General features: G+C 43.8%; 1 protein-coding gene across 1 annotated transcript; it reads left to right on the forward strand.

Moving 5' to 3' along the window:
- Positions 1-18: 18 nt before the first annotated feature.
- Positions 19-22,338, forward strand: C3H5orf22 (chromosome 3 C5orf22 homolog). Its single transcript, XM_075417145.1, has 9 exons — positions 19-157; positions 5,754-5,899; positions 7,377-7,526; positions 9,800-10,262; positions 12,233-12,295; positions 14,485-14,606; positions 15,492-15,558; positions 16,174-16,313; positions 17,698-22,338. The coding sequence occupies exons 1-9, from the start codon at positions 47-49 to the stop codon at positions 17,828-17,830; spliced, it is 1,395 nt and encodes a 464-aa protein (XP_075273260.1). The 5' UTR covers positions 19-46; the 3' UTR covers positions 17,831-22,338.
- Positions 22,339-22,638: the final 300 nt, after the last annotated feature.

A 22,638-nucleotide genomic window follows, 5' to 3' on the forward strand; every position in this document is an offset into this window, starting at 1 on the left:
GGGAGGGAGGGGGCGGGGCCGGGCCGCGCCTCGCCCTGCCCGCGCCATGAGCGGGCCGGCGGCCGGCGGTGGGGAGACCTCCCGGTCCCGGTCCCCCGGGGGCTGCCTGCGGGCCTACCCGGCGCTGCCGGTGTGGGTGGTGGAGGACCACCAGGACGTGAGTCCGCGGCGGCGGAGCGGGGAGCCCCTCGGGGGATGCGTGGGGAGTAGCCGCGTTCGTTGCTTTCTTCCTCGGCAGTGCAGAGGCTTTGGCGGGGGGGAAGCGAGGGAGGCGCCCGGTGCGGCGTCCGGCGGCCTCCCGGCGGTGTAACCGGGGCTTCCCGGGGAGCGCTCCCGCCTCGGCGGCCGTGCCCGGGCCGTCAGCCCGCCCGCTGCTTCCCTAGCGAAACGCAAACCAGGGAAGCGTGGGGCGGTGCGGGTTGGAAGGGGCCTGATGGATCACCCAGTTCCACCCCCCCGCCGTGGGCAGGGACACCCACCACCAGCCCAGGGTGCTCAGAGCTCCATCCAGCCTGGCCTTGAACACCGCCAGGGAGGGGGCAGCCACAGCTTCTCTGGGCAACCTGGGCCAGGGCCTCACAGGCTGCCCAGGGAGGCTGTGGAGTCTCCTTCTCTGGAGATACTCCAGATATTCCAGATCCACCTGGACAAGGTCCTGTGCAGCCTGCTCTGGGTGACCCTGCTTGGGCAGGGGGTTGGGCTGGGTGACCCACAGAGGTCCCTTCCAACCCCCACCATTCTGTGAGTCTGTGATTCTGTAAAGAATTTCTTTCTTATATCTGTCAGTTTAAAGCCATTACTCCTTCTCCAATCCCTACACACCCTTGTGAAAAGCCCCTCTCCATCCTTCCCGTGGGCCCCCTTCAGGTACTGGAAGGCTGCTCTTAAGGCTCTAAGGTCTCCCCTCAGCCTTCTCTTCTCCAGGCTGAACAGCCCCAACTCTCTCAGCCTTTCCTCATAGGAGAGGTGTTCCTTCCCTCTGATCATTTTTGTGGCCCTCCTCTGGACCCACTCCAGCAGCTCCATGTCTTTCCTGTGCTGAGGGCTCCAGAGCTGGACACAGGACTGCAGGTGGCTTCTCACCAGAGCAAAGCAGAGGGGCAGAATCACCTCGCTCAGCCTGCTGGCCATGCTTCTCTTGATGCAGCCCAGGATACAGTTGGCTTTCAGGGCAGCGAGCGTACACTGTCAGGTCATGTTGAGCTTCTCATCAACCAGCATCCCCAAGTCCTTCCCCTCAGGTCTGTTCTCAATCCATTCTCCACTCAGCCTGTATTTATGCTTGGGATTGCCCAGACCCACGTGTAGGACCTTGCACTCAGCCTTGTTGAACTTCATGAGGTTCGCACAGGCCCACCTCTCAAAGCTCTCAGGGTCCTTCCGGATGGCATCCCTTTCCTACAGCGTGTTGACCACACCACACAGCTTGGTGTCATCTGCAGACTTGCTGAGAGTGCACTCAATCCCACTGTCCATGTTGCTGACAAAGATGTTAAACAGCACCGGTCCCAGTTTGAACCCCTGAGTAGCGCCACTCTTCACTGGTCTTCACTTGGACATCAAGCCATTGACCACAACTCTTTGAGTGCAGCCATCCAGCAATTTGCGTATCCACTGAGTGGTCCATCCATTTTTCCAATTTAAGAGACAAGGGTGTCATGCGGGACAGTGTCAAATGCTTTGCTCAAGTCCAGGTAGATGATGTCAGTTGTTCTTCCCTTGTCCACCAATGCTGTAACCTTGTCGTAGAAGGCTACCACATTTGTCAGGCGTGATTTGCCCTTAACAAAGCCATGCTGGCTGTCACTAACCATCTCCTTATTTTCCATGTGCCTTAGCATAGTTTCCAGGAGGATCTGCTCCATGATCTTGTCGGGCACAGAGGTGAGACTGACTTGCCCTGTAGTTCCCCAGGTCTTCCTTTATAAAAATGGGGGTTTGTTTCCCCTTTTCCAGTCAGTGGCAGCTTCACCAGACTGCCACAACTTCTCAAATATGATAGATAGTGGCTTAGCAACTTCATCTGCCAGTTCCCTCAGCACGCATGAATGCACCTCATCGTGTCCCATGGCACCTTCAGGTTCCTTAGATGGCCTCAAACTGATCTTCTGCTACAGTGGGCAGTTCTTCATTCTCCCAGTCCCTGCGTTTGCCATCTGCGACTTGGGTGGTGTGGCTGGAGCACTTACTGGTGAAGACTAAGGTGAAAAAGTAATTGAGTAACTCAACTTTCTCCATGTCCCTGATAACTAGGTTTCCCATCTCCTTCCAGAGAGGGCCCACATCTTCCCTAGCCTTCTTTTTATGACTGATGTAGCTAGAAGCTTATCTTTTTGCCCTTGACATCCCTGGCCAGATTTAATTCTGTCAGAGCTTTTGCCTTCCTAACCTGATCCCTGGGTGCTTGGACAATTTCTCTGTGTTCCTCCCAGGCTACCTGTCCTTGCTTCCACCCTCTGTAGACTTCCTTTTGGTGCTTGACTTTGTCCAGGAGCTCTTTGTTCATCCATGCAGACCTCCTGGCATTTTTGCCTTTTGGTGGGATGCGTCACTCCAGAGCTTGGAGGAGGTGATCCTTGAATATTAACCAGCTTTCTTGGGCCACTCTTCCCTTCAGGGCTTTATCCCATGGCACTCTACCAATCAGGTCCCTGAAGAGGCCAAAGTCTGCTCTCCTGAAGTCCAGGGTTGTGAGCTTGCTGTGTGCTCCCCTCACTGCCCTAAGGATCCTGAACCCCACCATTCCATGGTCACTGCAGCCAAGGCTGCCCTTGAGCCTCCCATTCCCCACCACCCGCTCCTTGTGGCTGATGACAAGGTCCAGCACAGCACCTCTCCTCGTGGACTCCTCTATAGCTTGGAAAAGGAAGTTGTCATCAACACAGTCTAGAAACCTCCTGGATTGATTATGCCCTGCTGTGTTGTCCCTCCAACAGATATCGGGGTGGTTGAAGTCCCCCATGAGGACCAGGACTTGTGAATGTGAGGCCACTCCTATCTGTCTATAGAGGGTTCATCTGCTTGGTAAATGACGTTTAGTTCCCAGGTGACCTGAATTTCTTTCCTGATTCAATGATTCAGGTTAATTAATGCCATGATTGGATTTTGGCATCTTTTTCACCAATTATTGCTAACATTTTTTTTTTCTTTGGGTCATAGTTGCTGTAGTTAAAAGGAAATAATACCTACATTACACTGCTATTAAAATTAGTTAGGCACAGTGCAGTGCTTGGAAACTCAGCCCTACAGAGTGTGTGACGTGTCGGCAGCAATTTGGTAAATACAATCACATCTTAACAAGTAGAATGAGTGCCGCTTGATGAGAAATGGTAAATTTGGAATTCTTCTTTTTTAGTTAAGTAATTTAACAAGGGGGCGAAGAAGGAGCTGGTTTTGAACTGCTTTTTCTGGTTTCACAGAATCACAGAATCACAGAATGGTAGGGGTTGGAAGGGACCTCTGTGGGTCACCCAGTCCAACCCCCTGCTGAAGCAGGGTCACCCAGAGCAGGCTGCACAGGACCTTGTCCAGGCGGGGCTGGAATATCTCCAGAGAAGGAGACTCCACAACCTCCCTGGGCAGCCTGTTCCAGGGCTCTGTCACCCTCAGAGGGAAGAAGTTCTTCCTCATGTTCAGACGGAACTTCCTGTGTCTCAGTTTGTGCCCATTGCCCCTTGTCCTGTCACTGGGCACCACTGAAAAGAACTTGGCCCCATCCTCCTGACACCCACCCTGCAGATATTTATAAGCATTTCTAAGGTCCCCTCTCAGCCTTCTCTTCTTCAGGCTGAACAAGCCCAGCTCCCTCAGCCTCTCCTCGTAGGGGAGATGTTCCAGTCCCCTCATCATCCTTGTAGCCCTATGGTTTGTCTGTAGTAGCAGGGGAGGAAGCCTGATGGTGTCAGTGAGGGTTGCTGGGGGCGTGAAGGCCTTGTGGTGATAAGAATGAAAAATATTAACGCTGCCAGTGTCTTGCAATCAAAAAATTTTAGTGTAATAATGTTTATTAAAGAAAATAATGTTCTGAACTTGTGAGTTAATAGTTTAACACAGGTCATTTTTGCTAAGACTGACTGAAATATATGCTGCTGTGATAGCTGGTTTTCCATGGTAACCAAGAATTAAGTGTGTCACTGTGATAGGAGCACGGAGATGATGGCTGTTAATGATTCGTCTTTGTTTTACTGTCTATACTTTTGTTTTCAATTAACTTCACAAAGTCTATTCATACTAAATACACACGCTGCATTTTCAGTGTATGCATCTGTATGTATTGGTCTATCTTGCATAAAGAATATAAGGCCTTTTCATCCCAAAGTGTACTACAAACTTCACAGAAACTTTATATGGTCCTTTGCTGACACTGATGTTCCTAGGGCAAGGTGTCACGAGATGTATCATACTTTGATTAGTAATAACAGCTAGTGTAAAGGAGACTTTGTTCTTAATCCAAAGCAGGAGAACTTGCAAGGTTAGAGATCCTAGTCACTCGTGTCTTCCTCCATCCTCTCCTGGTCTCGCAATCTGTCGTAACACTCACCTGAGGTGAAACTTCAGTTGCACAGATTGTAGGTTGTTAGGTAGGCCAGATTACTTCCTTTATCCAAAGACATAAAAGTCATGGATCAGGGAACCCTTGTTAGTTTTAACCTTGTTTTATTTACTGTTGCAGTAGTATACATACAGCTGCATATAGTGGGTAAACTGAGGAATTTATTCCTAGACAGATGGAATGCAGTCCAAACTTCAGCTGTGTCATGTTTTATGGTTATGCCCATGCAGTACACAGGATTATTCTTCTTAATCAGTTCTATGCCAAAAAATTAGCCCAGTTTCTGTTGTAGTGTAGAGGTCACGTGTAATTTTTGTTGTTCGGTGCTTTTACAGTCTTCACATTCCCTGTGTAATAGGGCTGTGATTCACAGTCCTTGCTGGATTTGTTCTGGCAGCCAAGGCAGTTACTGTCCCGTAACTGTGAGAGGGACTCCGTGTACTGCAGTTTGATGTAAGAGGTATCGTGAATCAGCCATCAGGTTTCTCATTTTACCACCCTACATTATTGCATTTCAGTGGTTTGCTACGCTATAGATTGATGAGTTGCCTCATCTCCTGTTTTTCCCACGTTTGAGTGGAGACCTTCACCAGGGAGTAAGGTTGGGTAGTTGAGAAAGGAAGTCTCTATTGCAGCCACTAAATCATGTAGGGATTAGGAGTTCAGCCCTTTCTTCGAGGGGGATAGGTTAAAAGATCAGCTATAGTTTAAATGAGGGTGGAGTCAGTTTTCACGGTCTATCAGTTAACTTACAAAACAGAAGTAATGGGGTGTTTTTATCTCCACAGCACCTATGCGTGGTGAGGAAGCTTTAGGGCATGGAGAAGGCAATGGAGGGGCAGTGTTCTGCAAAAGAGGCAAAGCATTCCTGGGGTTCAGTTGTAAATAAAAAAAATAGGAATTGAGTTACATGATTAGTGAGAAGAGCTTCTACAAATAAAATTTCCTATGAAGAAGGAAAGAGAGAGCAGAGCTGTGATTCTTCAGCAGCTTCTCGTGTGGAGCTCGGGCTCATAATGATTGCAGTTCATGAGCTGTCTTGCCACTGGGGTTGTCTCCCCTTTGTATTGTTTTCCATCTCCTCCCCAGTCTAACCCAAATTGAAAGGAAGAAGAGTGGGACTAGTGTTTCTGCTGTTAAAGCCACTGCATTTTTCAGCTCGCTGGTTACAGTGGAAACATTTTTATCTGTGTTGTTTTAGGTGCTGCCTTTCATCTATCGCGCCATTGGTTCAAAGCATCTTCCTGCCAGTAACATCAGCTTTGTTCATCTTGATTCCCATCCAGACCTTCTTATTCCTGTGAATATGCCTGCAGACACTGTATTTGACAAAGAAGCTCTTTTTAAGTAAGTCCTGGGTACTGCATCAGAATACTGTAAGTCTGCTTCTTGCTGCCTTTGAGTTACAGCGAATATTGGTATGACAGCGTAGAATGTGAACAAAAGAGGTGTAAGTCAGCCTCAAGCTGTGTCTTTTGTCTTCTCACTTTTGCTAAAAACTTTATTTTTTGGACGAAAAAAGTTATGGTTGTGTTTTTTTGAATGTGGTCAAATATTTAAGTTGCATATGAAGCCATTTAAGACTTAAAAATTTACTTTATTTAGTTGTTCAGTAGTATATCGTGTTATTAGGCCAATTAGTAGTTCCAGGACAGCACTGTGAGTGGATGCTGTATGTCTGAAGAGCTGTGGTTTTAAAACAGCCTTTCCCTCTTCGTAGTGAAAAATTGACTTTGAGATTGAAATAATATCTCCTGTGTTGATGTCACCGCAGGGCAGCAATAAAACTGAGTGGCAGATGCTCTCTGTTAAACCCCACCCTCCCACCAGTGGAAGGGAAAAGGAGGAAAAGGGAGAGACACTTATAAATTGAAAATTATTACTAATAATTACTAATAAGACTAGTAATACTAATAATATTAATAATAAGAGAAATAATACAAAATATAGAAAACCGACACTGAATTTCCCGGAGTTGGGTGCAGTTACTGAGAAGAACTTAGCTGTAAGGAGGATTCACTAAAGAGAGTAAGTTCTGTTTTAACCAAAATCAGGACAGTTGACATGGTAACTATGTGAAATTGAACAAGATTTTCCTATTAAGATCATTAAGACAAATATTTTCCCCCAACTTCTTTGGTCGGTAACAAGTCACAGAGTGATCTTTGCTATTGTCTTTCTTCTCCTGTTTTAAAATAAGTATCGATTGCTTCAGCATTAGGGTGATTTACAGTGATGACAAGGTGATGTAATTGGTATGTAAATAATTGTACCATGCTACCCGTAGTCAATATTTTGTTATCTTTGTTGGATGAATAAGTTTTGTTGGCTGTATCATACACCAGAAAACATGGGGTGTTGCTAATCAGGAAGGTTGCTATTTTGTAGGTGCTGATTGACTCACTATAATTACTGAGATGATATTTAAAATCTCCTTAGAGCAGTTTACAGTAAAATAGTCCCTTGAGGCCAGTTTGAAGTTATTTAGAACAGTGTTTATGATGCTCCTTGTACTTTCTGCTGTGTGGTGTATCAAGAGAAATAGGACAACAAATCCATGTAGTTTATAATCAAAGTGCCATACTAAGAGTGAAGCTGATTGCACTCTATAATCCTAACTTTTTAAATTCTACTGTAGAGGTTTTTGGTCTGTCTTGTGAATAAAGGTTTCCCTCTTTCTGTTTCTTTGATGATGTGAACCTTACACAGAGTACTAATTTGAGATGATTTGCATCAGGGTTTTCAAGATGTGAAAGATGTTTGTTGCGTTCTTGACCACGTTTTTCTTACAGGGAAAGTAACAGCCTTTCTCCATTCATTACAGTGAATTAAGTATTGAGAACTGGATTATGCCTGCTGTTTATGCTGGCCATATTTCTCAAGTAGTATGGCTTCACCCACCCTGGGCTCAGCAGATCGCAGAAGGAAAACACCATTTTCTAATAGGGAAAGACATATCAACAACTACCATCAGGTAAATTGTCTGCTGTCATATGCTAATGATATGAATGCTATCTCTGTAGCTTTTCATGGGCTTTTTTTTTTCTTTGATAAAGATGAAAATTTAATTTGTATTTGTGAGTTCCTTAGGACCTAACGTGACTGACTTCTTGTGTGAGTGGGTACAGTTAAAGTTGTGCCTTAAATTCTTTTTATAGGTAATTCTAGCTATTCACATCTCATTTCAGCTACCCAAGTCTTAGATTTTTTTCTCTTCATTGAAGTCAAAATTTCAGAAAGCAGTAATTGTAACAGAGGGCAGCAGTTAGATCCTCGTCAGTCCTCCCTTATCAGGACAAAACCAGCCTAGTTCCCTCAGCTTCCCCCTCGTGTGCTCTGGCCCTCTGATCACCTTAGCGGCCCTTCTTCGGTTTGTTCTCATCTCTCTTGTCCTCGAGGCCCAGACCTGGGCAGAGCATGTCAAGTGTGACCTCAGGTGCTGAATAAGCAGAGAAATCTCTTTGCTTCCCTCCGTGATCCTGTTTTTCTCGTGTATGCTTTTTTGGTTGGATTTTTTGTTGTTGTTGTTTAGTTTTGGTGGGGTTTTTTTGAGTTAATCTACTAGTGAAGTACTGAAAGAGGTACACAGGCAGACAGAGAATTTTCCATTCTTTGATAAAGTCAAAACCCAACTAGTCGAGGCCCGGGGCAGCCTCATCTGGCTTTGAAGTTAGTTCTGCTTCAATCATATGATTGACAAGAGACTTCCAGATGTCCCTTCCAATCTTAATCGTTCTGTGATTGGAGTGCTGGTGACAGCCCTCATAATTCTGTGGGATGCAGTCAGTGACAATTTTGCATTCACCATATTCACTGCCTTGTGATTGTGTACAGCTTGAATGGAGGTTTACAAATCATATCTCAATAAATCTTTTGAGGCAAGTTTAACAGAAGACAGCAGAGAAATGCTTTGTTTTAGAACCTAAAAACACAGAAGCTCTACAATTCTGAATCTGAGGCCTAAAGAAAAGCTAAATATTAAGACAAAAGCTCATGCTTTCAGTTAGATTTAACCATGAGAACTAGCACACACATAGAAATACTTCATGATGGCTGAACAGCTTTCCCACAGATCCTCTGGTTGCCTTAGCAACCTTGAAAACAACATTTCAAGCTACCTTTTGAAGACAGTCGGGTATCTTTTCTTCAGGTTCTACACTTAGAAAAATCATGAAGGAATAAAGGGAAAGGGTTCTCAGAATTATGAACTTCCTAAAAATTTTGTTGACAACAGGTGACTGGATAGGCCATAGGTACCTTCGTTAGTGTCCCACTAAGGGAAAGGCTGTAGCGTGAGGTCGTGTTGAACCCTGGAGCATTTCTGAGAAGAGACCCTGTGAATTCCCATCAACAAGATGAAGTTGTGATCCAGGCTCTCGCCTTAGCAGCCATAAGACACAGGGGAACTAAGCTTCAAATTTCTGCTGCTCATGAAATTATTTGTGTTTGATTGATGATGATAATGGTACCTTGTAATCAAATTTATGGCCTTAACACAAGTGAGCAGAAGTTCACGCTGCTTCTTAAGCTTCTTTTTCAGTTTGAATATATGAGGCTTAAAGTTTAATGTACTGAAATATGACTTGGAAATAATAATCTTTACAATTTCACTGTAAGTGGAGTTTTTTAGCATTGGGTTTTGTTTGTTTATTTTTAATGAAGTGGATTCCACTGATATGTAGCTATTCATCCTTGAGCTACCTGCTTTCCCCCACTTAGAACAAGGAATCTATATTGGTGGTAAAGAAAAGTTAAATGCTACCTAGTAATGCATAATATTTTACTTCTATTAAATCAATATTCATGGGTTTCAGCGCAATTTTCAAACGCAACTAACAGAGTTTTCTTTAAAAAATAGTCAATCCAAGACAAAATATCCATAGCTTTGCAGTCTTATATAGGACAGTATCTTGTTAAATTCTGAATGTTGTCTTTAAAATGCAATTCAATGGCAAATTAATCTTAGTAGCGCATAATGCTGAATCTTTTCTTTATCCATTAAAAACCTTGTGGGGCTATGATAAAATATGGAGTGAATTTTAATATATTGACTCAGCAATAAAGAAGTATTAAAAAACTTCAATTTGAAAACCTGCGGATTAAAAGAATTGATTTTGTGTACAGTGTTACTGCTTTTGTTACCCATCAATCATCTATTCATTCTTCTCAGAATCCCTCAAGTGTACGTGCTTTTTCCTAAGCTCCTTGCAAAGATGTATATTAACTGTGAGTTATTGTCAATTGTAGGGTTACAGGTACAGATCATTACTTTTTAAGTGATGGTCTTTATGTCCCTGCTGATCAGCTAGAAAACCAGAAGCCTTTAAATTTACACGTCATGCTCATCAATCCTACTGAAGCGTCAAACAGCCAGGAAGAAAATGGCAAAGTAGCATCTGCTAAGAGACTGAAGCTAGATACAGATGACACAGCAAGCACCGCTTCTGCTTCTTCGTCAGTGGCTCCTGGTGACCTTGATCCCAGCACCCCAAGTCTGAAGAAGAAAGAAGTACAAAATACAAGTGCCCCGAACAAGGCAGAAACGTTGTCAGAGTTCTCGGCTTCAAGCTCTGTCAGCAGCAGTGAATGCTTGATAAGGGAGGTTGTTAAAGATGTCTGCCAAGTACTGCAGAAAGGGGCTGCGTATGTTTTAGACATCGACTTAGATTTTTTTTCAGTTAAAAATCCATTTAAAGAAATGTACACACAGGTAAGCGTGACGATGGAGAGGCCTCTTACCATTCACAACAGAGTACCAGTCCTAGCATTTATGTCTATGGAGAAACTTTCATCTAAGCTAAATTAGCAGATCAGCTGATCATGATTAACGAGTCATGGTAATATCTGAAGGAGAGGCATTCTGAGGGAGTGTAGGCTCTGAAGAAGTACAGCAACCTCATAGGGGTAGATCCTTGTGTTTGAAATAGGTACTGAGTGCACATTTCAAACTCAAAGGTGTGTGGCTCACTTCTGCTTGTTGCTTGGATCATAAAAGCTGTGCTTGGGTTTCCAGAGGTGATGTTCCAAATACCCACAGGAAGATTCATCAGGGAGCGATGACAGATTGTATCATTTTTTACCTCCAGAGAGTGGTAACTTGTCCTGGTGAGAGGCTGTTACTCCCATTCCCTTTGTCTGGACTGCTGAGTAGAAGGGTGAGCAAGCAGCTGTTGTCTCTGATGCCATGGCTCTGAGCTTAAGACTCTGCCTTGTATTCTATTCATAACTTGCCTGCACAGCAAAGGTAGCTCACCTGTGTAGAGTCATAAATGTGTAGATCTTCAAAGGTGCAAAGCAGTTAGCAGCTTTGCTTGGTGGGAACAGGATTTTTAGAAACTATCTAATCTGCCCTGAAAATTGGGTGTGGCATTTAGGTTTACCAATTCTGCGATATCCTGACCGCTCATAGCATTTAAATCTCTCTTTGGCATTGTTTTAACTTCAGCCTATGCTGGAGAACATCTGACATCTCTGAATTTCAGCTAGACTGCTCCTTCCTTGTGAATATAGTGAGTATAGTGTCCCTGAGCTCCGTTAGCTTCTGACATTCAGTATTTATGATGGCAGTTGTTCTGAATCGCAAAGAGAAGCGTACGGTGAAGAGAAAGCACCACGGGGATCTTTCCATAGAAGAGTAAAATTCAGTACCTCTCTTAGGCAAAATACATTATGAATTAAATAATGGAGGAGTTTGGGGTTTTTTTTGTTTGGTTTTTTTTGAGGGGTTGGTGGTGTAGTGGTAGAGGGCTTTTTGTTTGGTTTCTTGTACTTTTTGGGGGGTTTGTGTTCTGACAGGTTCTCAATTCTAGGAACAGCTTTCAGAAGTGGACTTGTGCAGAGCACCCAGTGTACCTTTTTTGATACAACAATTTTATTTGCAGTTAATATTTCTTAATTAGGTTCCCTCTATTGTGAATTACAATAATTCCATCCAAAAATTTTTCAGAAGTTAACACTTGAAATGCAAGGATACAAGGAAAAGCTAAAAAGCAAATATGGTTCACCGATGCAGAATAGTATTGTCCTCCCACCAAAAAAGTCTAAAATTCAAAACATTGCCCTAAAGATGCTTTGTATTTCTGTAAAAATCAACTAGTCTACCCTTTCATTCTCCCTCTGCTCCTGAAAAATTGATGACAGTTCACTTTTTGAATGCTGTTAAATAAATAATAAGATCTGTTTACCCTTGATTAATTAAGCCTGAGTATTATAAAGGAGTAGGGCTGACAAGCCCCTGTAATAGTTTACTTGTGAACGTGGCCAACCAGCCTGAAGCCTTTACCTGTCCGGTTTTTGTTTACAGTCATACTCTCCTGTTGCTTTTATCTGCCGAAATGTGCTATCTCAGTTTTACTTAGCATCTCATTGGGACTACAGTTCAACAAAATATATGTTTAATTTCAGAGACTCTTTAACTAACGGACTGTAAACACTTAGCTTTTAAAGCTGTGTTCTTGAAGTCAGGTTAAAGTCAAGCAGTTGCAAGGTGTTTGGCTGAGGCCGTGAAGTGTTGCTTTCTCCAGCCTCACAGCCTCTTCCTCACCTGCATTTATGGAGATTTGTCTGCAGCAGAGGAGCAATCTTAGTATTCAGATTCTTTTTTTGAAGAAGGAGGGATTTGAGGATTTTGTTTCTCATGTGAAAGGCCTAATTTTTTGCCTCTTTTCTTCTTTTTCAAAGACAGAATATGAGCTTTTGCAAGAGTTGTACAGTTTCAAGAAGCCTCATAGAAATGCAACAGAGGTATGGTATTTCCTTGTGGGACGTGTGAGGGAATGATTCTTCTGCTTTACCCAACAAAAATGAGTTACGACAAGGAAAGAACCTATGAAAGGTGCTTAATGAAGTGGTCTTCAATTAAGCTATGCAGCATGCTGAATGCTAATCAGCACCATGTTAGGGGTTCTTTCCTATTAAATATTTTGACTAAATGTGTGAACTGCATAAGTATTTACCATAAGTATGGAAATTAATTTCTGTAAACAAATGATAATTGTCAAGGAAGAAATGAAAACATAATAAGTCATCTGCAATCTTGTTCTTTTTATGGTTCAACAGGGCTTTGGTTTGGATTTTTTTTTATTTTTGGGGTTTTTTTGTGGGGTTTTTTTTTCTTCCCTCCAGCCTATGTCCTTCCTTGCCATAGTTGCTCTTCCTTGATAGTCAGAGCTGTGCTCAGTGCCTAACTGTGTATTTTACCTATTTATTTAGACGTGAAAAGGCCAGTATTACACCACTGTAACGTACTTTTCATTGTATGCATTGTGTGCTTCTTAATTACAGAAATGTAAGTCTGCTGTAACTGCCAAAACAGCCACTCAGCACTGAGCCCAAACCATGGAGACAGCCGTGTTAACGGTCATTACACCATGTCACTTCTGAACAAGATCTTGTCTTTGCTTTCGTAATCTCATCTGAATACTCTTACAGGGAGATTCAACACATACAATTATCACAGATCAATGAATCCTAATTAATGTGTGTGTATAAAAATGGAGATATGTGGAAGATTGTCAAATGGATATTCATGTTTCTTAGCAATAAAAACAGTTACCTATTTAAAAGGTAATTAAATGTAAAAGGGGTAAATGCTTGTGATTTAAGTTCCCAATATGATTTCAGGGCATAAGTTATTTATAAAAGCCAGCAAGTTTACAGGAGGCAACTGAAATGATTAGAACACAGCAAGTAATAAATAGGTACAGAATTGAACAAGGCATGACCAGATTCATGGATGGTTTTATAGGGAGACCATCAGCTCAAAGGTTTTGAAGTTAGAAAACTAGTGAACTTTGTGTTTTGCAAAGTTGCAGAAAATATCCTAGATGTCTAGTCTCTTAAAATCTGTTTTTGTAGTTCCAGAGTATAGTTAGATGTAGATTTCTATCGTAATAGTGTGTCATTTGGGGTTTTTTTTGTTAGGTTTTGTTTTTCAGGTAGTATAGAGTGTGGTCAGACGTGTCTTTAAGGTTAGATAAGGTGCTGCTTGGAAAAGTATCTCATTCATATCCCAAGATAGGATCATAAAGCTGTCCTTCATGAATGGTTGATACCCTCAGGTCCTCTTAAAAATTAGCCCAAAGCTGACTTCGCTGGCCAAAAGACGCAACATCTGTTGTATGATACAGTGTGCAGAATCCTAAGAGGGAATTGTTATGTTCTTAATTGTTACCCATCCATTCCAATGTGCTTTTTACGAATTTTCCTTCACGCATCACTGCACTGAGCATTTTTAATACCAAATATGCCACGCATTGCTTTTCATTTTTTATTTTATGTAGGATCTCTTTCTGCAAATGTTTGCATGCACAACTGTATTCATGTATGTAGTGTCACACCAAGAAGGTCGCCTCTTTTAAGTGTTCTGAACTTTTTAAGAAAGGCCATAAACCTTTGCAGGATCAGAACAATAACTGACATTTTAAATTACTTCCATATTTTTTCAGGCACGCAGAGTTGAAACAATCTCAGAGCATCAAATAGCCCATTTTGCTTTGTTTTTCTGAAAATGCATTTGATGTAGTAATATTCTTTTTTTTAAAAAACTTACAAAATTAAATTACCTTTTCATTATAAAAATATAAAGCTTCTACTCATCTATTCTCACTTCAGTGCTATAGAAACAAAGCCAACAATTAGTCATGTACAGTTTCTTAGCTCTCCCTGCTGTATTCTACCAGCATGTAGATGTGGCTTTTTTTATTTGTCGTGCGAAAGACAGAGCAAGGAGAGGTGATTCATTCTGAGGGTATAACAGCTTCTGCAGGCATTCATTCTGATCCTCTTGAAAAGAAGTTGTGTAGTAATGAATCAGTTGTTTCTGATTCCCCACTTCCAGCAGATCAATCATTTCAGAATTTAAATCGTAGGGTAAGCCATGACATTCTTACCTCTTTTTTTCCTAACGTACTTTTATATGTGTTTATTTAAAGGACGGCTTGTTGGATTGCGTTGAGAACCGTGTTCATCAGCTAGAAGATCTGGAAGCAGCATTTGCAGATTTGTGTGACAATGATGATGAAGAGACCTTACAGAAGTGGGCTTCGTATCCTGGGTAGGAGATTTCCAAGTGGCTTAAAATGCAAACAGTAGTTTGGGAACTGATTAGCCCAGCACTTTGCTAACAGAAAAGAAGAGAAGCTGGACAGGATCTATGCAAGGTTACCATTTTCCCTTTAGTTCTAGAGGAGAAAGAGTTAGACAAAACAGAAGAAAAGGCAGTCTGCTGTCTTCCGTGCTGTGATAAGCGTTCCAGGATCAGCCTCGTAGAGCTTCATGCAGATTCTGTTGCCTGTGGAGGGAGGCAGATTTGGTGACTAGAAGTTTAGTGGTCTGTGCGAAGCAGGTCTCTCAGAAAAGTAACAAACTATGGAGCATATGGAGAAGGACTTCTTTGGTGCTTCTGAAGGCTCTGCTTTCTGTGGAAAAATGGAAGTGAATGAAAGGCTGCACCTGAGCGACAGTGTTCACGAAAACATCTTGGCAGCATCCACTATGCTTTTAAACTGTGTGTTTTCAGCTGGAAAGAGATAGCAGAAGTCTGAGCTTTCCCTTGGTAGGAACCTCACTCATTTTCCCCATCAAATGCAGCAGTTACTGCCAGACCTGTGTAACAGTGACCACAAGGGTCTTCTGTCAAGTTCATACGACTTTGAGCTTCTTTCCAGGTCTGCCCTAAAAGAAGGGCAAAGAGGCACCTTTAGGAGCTTGCTAAGAAAGACCTAGTGAAGCAGTACAATAGTGCTGATAATTTCCATTTTTCTCAGATGCAAGATGACACAGAGAGGCAAATCTATTTTTCATATCCTAGGCCATGATAACTTACTTCTACTCTGTTCTATTTTCTCTTTTTTTTTTTTTTTGTTTTTTTACAACTTCAGGTAAATGTATGTGTTTCCAACTGTTTATGTAACAAATTTTGGTGTTGTTCTAACTCCAGAATGAAGCCACTTGGTCAACTAGTTCACAGTTTGAAAACCAGGATGGAAAGCCCAGACTACGAAATGGTAGGTGACTAGGTAAAAGAGCAGAAAGTGGACATATTTCAAAAGCATAGCTTCCAGAAGGGGGGGAAAAGATCATGCTTTATTTCAGACTTGCTCTTGATTCAGGACTTTCTGAGATTCTGGTAGTTTTCCGGGGGGGGGGGGGGGGAGTATGTCTTGTTACTTAGGCCAGCTTTTCTTTTTAAAGCTTCTAAAATTCTACTCTACTTGTCCATATGTGGGTAACATTAATATGATATTTCAGGACTGTGATGTCTCAGGCTGCTTCCTGTGAAGGAGGGTTTCGTTTCACCAGGGTCTGTTGATATACTTTGTAGAGCTTAACTTAAGGTACCTATTTGTAGAAGATCAGACCTATCATCTGCAAAGGCTGCAGCATACTCTGAATTCATAGGAGAGGTACAGTGTACTGGAGATAATGAAACCCATACAACCTCCAGAATTTTATTCTTTTTGTTCAAAGAATAGGTTGGGGGAAAAAAAACAACTTTTAGTGCCTGAAGAAGTGTAAGGTACCTAGTGGGCTGGAGATGGTATCTTACAGACTTTTTACACAGATCAGCTATATGGATAATTCTTCAACAGGAATTAAATCTCTGTTTAATTTACATGTAGGTCCATCAGGCTGGTCTGACCTGTGACTATATGGAGCTTCCCCACCATGTTAGCACTGAAGAGGAGATTGAAGGCCTCGTACAATCCGTTAAAATTCTACTAAAAGATATGCCTAAGCCCACGCTTGTGACAGTTGCTCGGTAAGACCGTGTAGATACTTTTACTTTAAAACGCTCAGCCTGTGCATACGAACCTAAATGATTCTATCAATATAGCCCTGGTTGGCACATTATAAATTCTGTCCTAAAGTGGAAGCCTTAACAGTGTAGTGAAAATTGACGTTTGAAAATGTTGATCATAAGGCAGTGACAGTGTCTGTGCAGCTAGGGGAAGGTTCTGTGCTGATGGCCAGTTTTACGGGAGTAAGAGAGTAGCTAGCATAGATTTCAAAAGCAGTGAAAATATGATGACTTAATGAGCTGCAGCACAGGCTATATAAAGCCTGTGATGAGGCCTCATGTGTGTTGAGATTGATAGCTGTCACTGGGATTGATACATCTCCACTATTTTTATTACTTGTGCTAGTTAGAGCAAAGCCAGCTTGGACGAGCCCGCGTGAGCTGAAATCACACCTTCCTTACTCTCTTGTTCTAGGGTTCATCATATTACAGATAAGATTTCTGTTTTCAGTGAAACTTCTGATGGAAGTGGTTTTCATCTAATAGGCTGAAAGGGATTTATTTTCTAGAAAGCACTAGTAAAGCTTTGTATGGGGTAAAAGTTATGCTTCCAGGACTGCAAGGAAATTATTTGGGAGAACAGGATGGAGTTTGAGGCCAAGGACCTGGGAGAACCAGGGATCTGTCCTGGGAGAACTTAATTTGAAGACCACAGTGTATCTGTTGAAAAATTACAGGAATTTAATCGCTTCATAAATACGAAGTGTGCCCTTAAAGGGCAGGCAACAATAGCAGAAACTGACATGAAATTGTTTTATTCAACAAGAAATAGCATGGCTGATGCCTACAATAAAAGAAAGCTGTATTTCCTGATAACTGCAGGGCTATCATCCGCTGCTGCAGAGAAAATGCAGACTCATTTATGTAGATCTTGACATACAAAATCCAAGAAGTGTCAGCTCTGCTTTTTTACTAGTGTCTCTTAGTGGATACTGTAAATAATGTTGTATCCCAGGGATTGGGAAGCTTTGTTTTTCAAGTATTCCTGCCTATTTTACTAGTAACATTTGAATTTTGCAACCACCAGTTCTTTAATTAGATCATTTGCTTGAACTTTGGCTGCTGACATGTTCTGTGTCAGAGTCAGGAAGGGAGTGGAATTGTCAAGATGAATAGGTCACAATTCTAATCTGCTCCAGACGTTCTATTCAACTTCAGCAAGCTGTTACCATTGAAAGCAGCGAGGAAAAGCACAGCATGACGTTTCGAAGGGATACTGGGAAGCAGAACTCAACACAGTTTGAAAGTAGCTTCAGCCTAGACACAGAGCATTACAAGAATACAAAGCCTGGTCACGGTGGTGATATCTGTACTCTCTCATGCTTTTTTCACTTCCCTGTTGCAGATCAAGTCTGGATGACTATTGCCCTTCAGAGCAGGTTGACATCATTCAAGAGAAGGTTCTCAATGTACTGGGTTTGGTGTATGGCACTCTGGATGTGCACTTAGATTACTCAAGCACCTCGTCTTCTCTGTGACCTTTCTTCATGTATTGCCCTCTAATGCAGCGAATTAATTTAAACCGCGTGTTAGCTATGGTTGCAAGGGGAAAAATACTGATATTTCAGCAGGTGGCACCAGAACCCAAGCTGACCAAAGCTAGTTTTGAGTTGCATTGCTTTCTCCAAGTCAGCTGCGTCTGAACTGTTACCTGTTTGGCTTTGTTCAGATTAATTCTATGATTATTTTTGCTGTCTTGCTTCTTAAAATTGGTGCAAGAGAAACTATTTTTTTGTCCATAAAATGTATTTTTTTCACGTGATTTAAGTATCTGTAATAAGTATATATATATAATTTTTTAAAATAAATGGCTTTCTTTTATGTAATTAAACTTTTTTTGATGGAGTTTGGAGAATAACAGACATGTTCCTGAGTTGCATTGTACCTTTTAAAAAATCATCTCAATAATGTCGTTAAGATACTAGGTTTACATAGTGATCTTTGTTAACTGCTTTGCTGAAGATGACCAGGCATCCCCCTCTCATTTCTCTAGAGGAGCTTATGGCTTATGCCCCATTCATAGAAGATCGTTTATATTTATATTCCATTGTACTAATATTGTCTTATTTTGCCTTAGAGATTTCATTGGTGGCTCAGATAATATCCCTAATGCACAGACACTGGCTTAGTGTTTTCATTTTTACATATTTTTAAGGAAAGAATGTATGCATGCATGTGCATGCCCAGCGATCGCTGAAGTCTGAGTTCACGGAAAAGAGAGAACTCACAGAAAAAGAGAGTTCCTGCGCCCCGGCTAACCCGCATTTATAAACAGAGCATGATGCGTTATGGTATGGAATATTTCCATCGGGCAGCTTGGGTTCGCTGCCTGGCTGTGCTTCCTCCCAGCTCTTGTACACCTGCTTGTTAGCCGAACATGGGAAACAAAAAAGTCCTCCATTTCTTAGCAACAACAAAAAACATCAGTGTATTATCAGCATCCTTCTCGTACTAAACCCAAAATACAGCAGCTACTGGGAAGAAAAGTAACTCTGTCCCAGCCAAAACCAAAATCATCAAAAATGATTCTCAGCGGACCTTACTAACTAGCTCCTTCAGCAGGCTACGTCTGCTCTCCCCATACCCAGGGTCAAAATTTTGCTGGGAGTTTTCCTCCTATCGCCAACGATTTGAAACTCAGCTAGGTTGAGGTGGGTCAGATTGGCACATTGGACCTTCTGTTCTCCTCAGAAGAGAGTCTCCTATGAAAATGGCCCAGCATTTTTCCTTTATGGAAGTGGTTTTGACACAAAGTGTAGGACAACTTAACCTTGGCAACACCTCCAACATGGAGGAACCATCATCCTCTTCATTGTTTGGTTCCTCTTGCAGAGCCTCGTACCAGGGCTCCAGGGAAGGCGGGGTGGTCATGGAGGAGATCTGCCTGCTGTGCCGGGCAGAAACTTGTTGCCATTTCCCCCTATCCCTTAAATCACCATGTTCTGCTGGGCAGAGAGAGGATAGTGGATCCTCCAGGCCCTGTGTCCTATCTGCCTGCTGGGTCTGTCCCAGGGATGCTGGGCATGATTCCAGTAGTCAGTCTCTTCAGACTGCCTGATACTTCTCAACCTGCTCACCTCCACCCGGAGCTCTGTCGCTAAGCAGAGGAGTTTCTCTGCCTGGGCACACTTCCCACCGGGGTGCTCACTGCTGCCGTCTCGTACTGGCAGAAGATCAGGGCACGTCCTGCAGCCTGCATCTGGGTGGGAGCGTGTTCCCATGGAGCGCTGTCTGGGAAGATGTGTCAGTTGCTGTGAGTGCAGAGCTTGGAGAACATGTGGCCTTCTGCCAGGTGGACACCATCGCTCCCTGATCAAGCCAGCAGAGTCACAGCGCCCTTCCATGAGCCCCTCCATGAGCCCCTCCATGATCCCTGCAGCACCCCGCCCTGGCTGATGCCCTGCATCCTATTCCTAGCGCTCCTGGGGGGCTTCTTTTATACGTGGGGGGGGCTTGGCTGCTGTTGCTCCTGCACCTGCCCAGGTCTCCTCAGACGCTATCACCAAGCCATGGGCTCCTGGCAGGTCTCTCTGCTCCCCTGAGGTTCTCCCAATTCAGGAACTCCCCTGTGCACCATGATGGAGCCCTCCCTCACAGGCTGTGCCAGCACCGGCGCTGCTCGCCTCGGCGACTGACATGGAAATGCAGTAAAACTACTGCTGAACAAAGGAAAAAAGCACCTCCAGGAAATGTCTGTGTGTCCTAGGAACTAACATGAATACAGAGCAGAAGCGCTACATTCGGCTCCAGGAGACGTGGGGCCTGAGCTGCAGCAGCCTGGTTGGAATACAGCGAGAGCGGCGAGCACCTCGGCTCACCCCACTACAGCTGTGCCATTTCCACAGTGGACGACAGGGTGACCATGAGCCAGCAGCGTGCCCTGGCTGCCAAGAAAGCCAATGGGATCCTGGGGTGCATTGGGAGGAGAGTGGGCAGCAGGTCGAGGGAGGTTCTCCTTCCCCTCTACTCTGCCCTGGTGAGGCCCCATCTGGAGTACTCTGTCCAGTTCTGGGCTCTCCAGTTCAAGAAAGATGAGGAGCTACTGGAGAGAGTCCAGCGGAGGGCTATGAGGATGGTGAGGGGACTGGAGCATCTCTCCTATGAGGAGAGTCTGAGGGAGCTGGGCTTGTTCAGCCTGAAGAAGAGAAGGCTGAGAGGGGACCTAATAAATGCTTATAAATAAGAGTGGGTGTCAGGAGGATGGGGCCAAGTTCTTTTCAGTGGTGCCCAGCAACAGGACAAGGGGCAACAACGGGCACAAACTGAAGCAGAGGAAGTTCCGTCTGAACACGAGGAAGAACTTCTTCCCTCTGAGGGTGACGGAGCCCTGGCCCAGGCTGCCCAGGGAGGTTGTGGAGTCTCCTTCTCTGGAGATATTCAAGACCTGCCTGGACATGGTCCTGTGCAGCCTGCTGTAGGCGACCCTGCTTCAGCAGGAGGGTTGGACTAGATGACCCACAGAGGTCCCTTCCAGCCCCTACCATTCTGTGATTCTGTGATTCTTGCATCTCCATACAAAGGGGTCAGTTGCTGATAGGGGCTGAGAGTCGCCTAGAACCGGTCAGGACTGACCCTGCTGCATGGATGAGAGCCAGAAGAGAGCTGAGTTTGCACAGAAACAAAGGTCAATCAGCGGACACCATGATGAAGAGGATGAGCCTTCATCTTGGGACCCCTGACGACCACCACCAGGAGGCACTGCGCAAGCGCAGCTGGGAGGAGTCTGTGGAAATTACTTCTTAGAACTAATTATAATATGGAAATTATTTCTTGGAACTGATTTTGATATGAAATGAGGATAGATGCATATGTGTAGGCGTATTGGGAAATCTAATGTATATGTAATATTTAATTGTATAAATTGAAGAGACACATTGCTGCTCGGCGCGCACGACTTTGGTGGGGCTACCCCCCCCCGTGCTACCCGGCGCCGAATAAACATCCCTACTTTATAATCTTACAGATTGTGGAGTCTGCTTTCCTCACGTCAGCTGAAGGTGGCTGAAGACGGACAGTGTCACCTTCAGGCCAGCCGCGCAGGAGAGGCGAGCTCCTGGATGGCCAGGGAAGGGACTGCGGCCGGCTCTGTTGCCAGTCGCCATGATGTCAGTCTGGCGGTCTCTACGTGGGGAAGCAGCCGCACCCTCAGGGTCGGTTTTCGGTAGGAGGGCGGTGAAGAGGTGACTTTAAGGGTCAGGCTTCCTCTGTTTCCTTTTAGTGGTTTTTAAATATTTTCCGTGGAGGTGTGAGGAAGAACTTCTTCCCTCTGAGGGTGACAGAGCCCTGGCACAGGCTGCCCAGGGAGGCTGTGGAGTCTCCTTCTCTGGAGATATTCCAGACCCGCCTGGACAAGGTCCTGTGCAGCCTGCTCTGGGTGACCCTGCTTGGGCAGGGGGGTTGGGCTGGGTGACCCACAGAGGTCCCTGCCGACCCCGACCATTCTGTGATTCTGTGTGCACGTCTGGTGGGGGAGGAAGACGGGGAAGAAAGGTCCACAGTGCCAGCGAAGCATGTTTTTATCTGCTGAATCCTGTGAGGAACTGAATTAATGTTTTCTTCAGAAACAAAGATTTAACTTCACTGAAGTCAGCAGCAAAACATTCTGTACCAGGTTTTCACTCATTTCAGTGTTGCTGTTTGGGAAATAACCATTTTGGAACCATTTAATTTAGAAAGCAATCTGGTTCTAGAGAAAAACTGCCACTTCCAGAGGAAAAAACAACACAGGATTTATTTGGGAATGAATCCAAAATGGAACAGAGAAAATACCACCTAGAATATTGTCTTCTATTATTAATAAATTTTGCTTGTAGTTTCTTCTGAAATAGTTCATTTGTTAACATTAGTATTTGCTCTACAGAGACTGTGTGCACTTTTACAGCTTTTTACTGCTTCTGCTGTTGCTATGACTATATTGTAGGCTGTGAATATAAATTTATTTTAAAGTATTTCTTCCAGTAGAATAAATTCCATGACCGTGGACCCATTTTCTTTGTGCTTACGCATTCTGTCACCGAGACGTGACTGGTCTTGGATCCAAGATCCTTGATGCTTTATGAATGATGAAGAGCCAAACATTGCCTACAGAAACTAAGCAGAATCAGGTCATGTACTGCTTGTGTGAGGTTTGGGGTTTTTACGGTAAGAGATGCTCTTTGATGGGCTTTGAATGAGGTTGTAGAGAGCAACAACAAAAAATCGGATCAGCGGTGCGAGGGATACTCCTGTGCTGTGGAGAATGATGTTCGCCCCAGGAAGAGAAGAGCACGGGGTGCGACAGCAGAGT

The sequence above is a fragment of the Opisthocomus hoazin genome, chromosome 3 (assembly GCF_030867145.1).
Source record: "Opisthocomus hoazin isolate bOpiHoa1 chromosome 3, bOpiHoa1.hap1, whole genome shotgun sequence".
Taxonomy (NCBI): Eukaryota; Metazoa; Chordata; class Aves; order Opisthocomiformes; family Opisthocomidae; genus Opisthocomus; species Opisthocomus hoazin.

Coding starts and splice junctions, on each gene's coding strand:
- C3H5orf22 (XM_075417145.1), top strand. CDS start 47: ATGAGCGGGCCGGCGGCCGGCGGTGGGGAGACCTCCCGGTCCCGGTCC. Junction 10,263..12,232: donor TTAAAGAAATGTACACACAG/GTAAGCGTGACG, acceptor TCTTTTTCAAAG/ACAGAATATGAGCTTTTGCA. Junction 16,314..17,697: donor ACGCTTGTGACAGTTGCTCG/GTAAGACCGTGT, acceptor TCCCTGTTGCAG/ATCAAGTCTGGATGACTATT.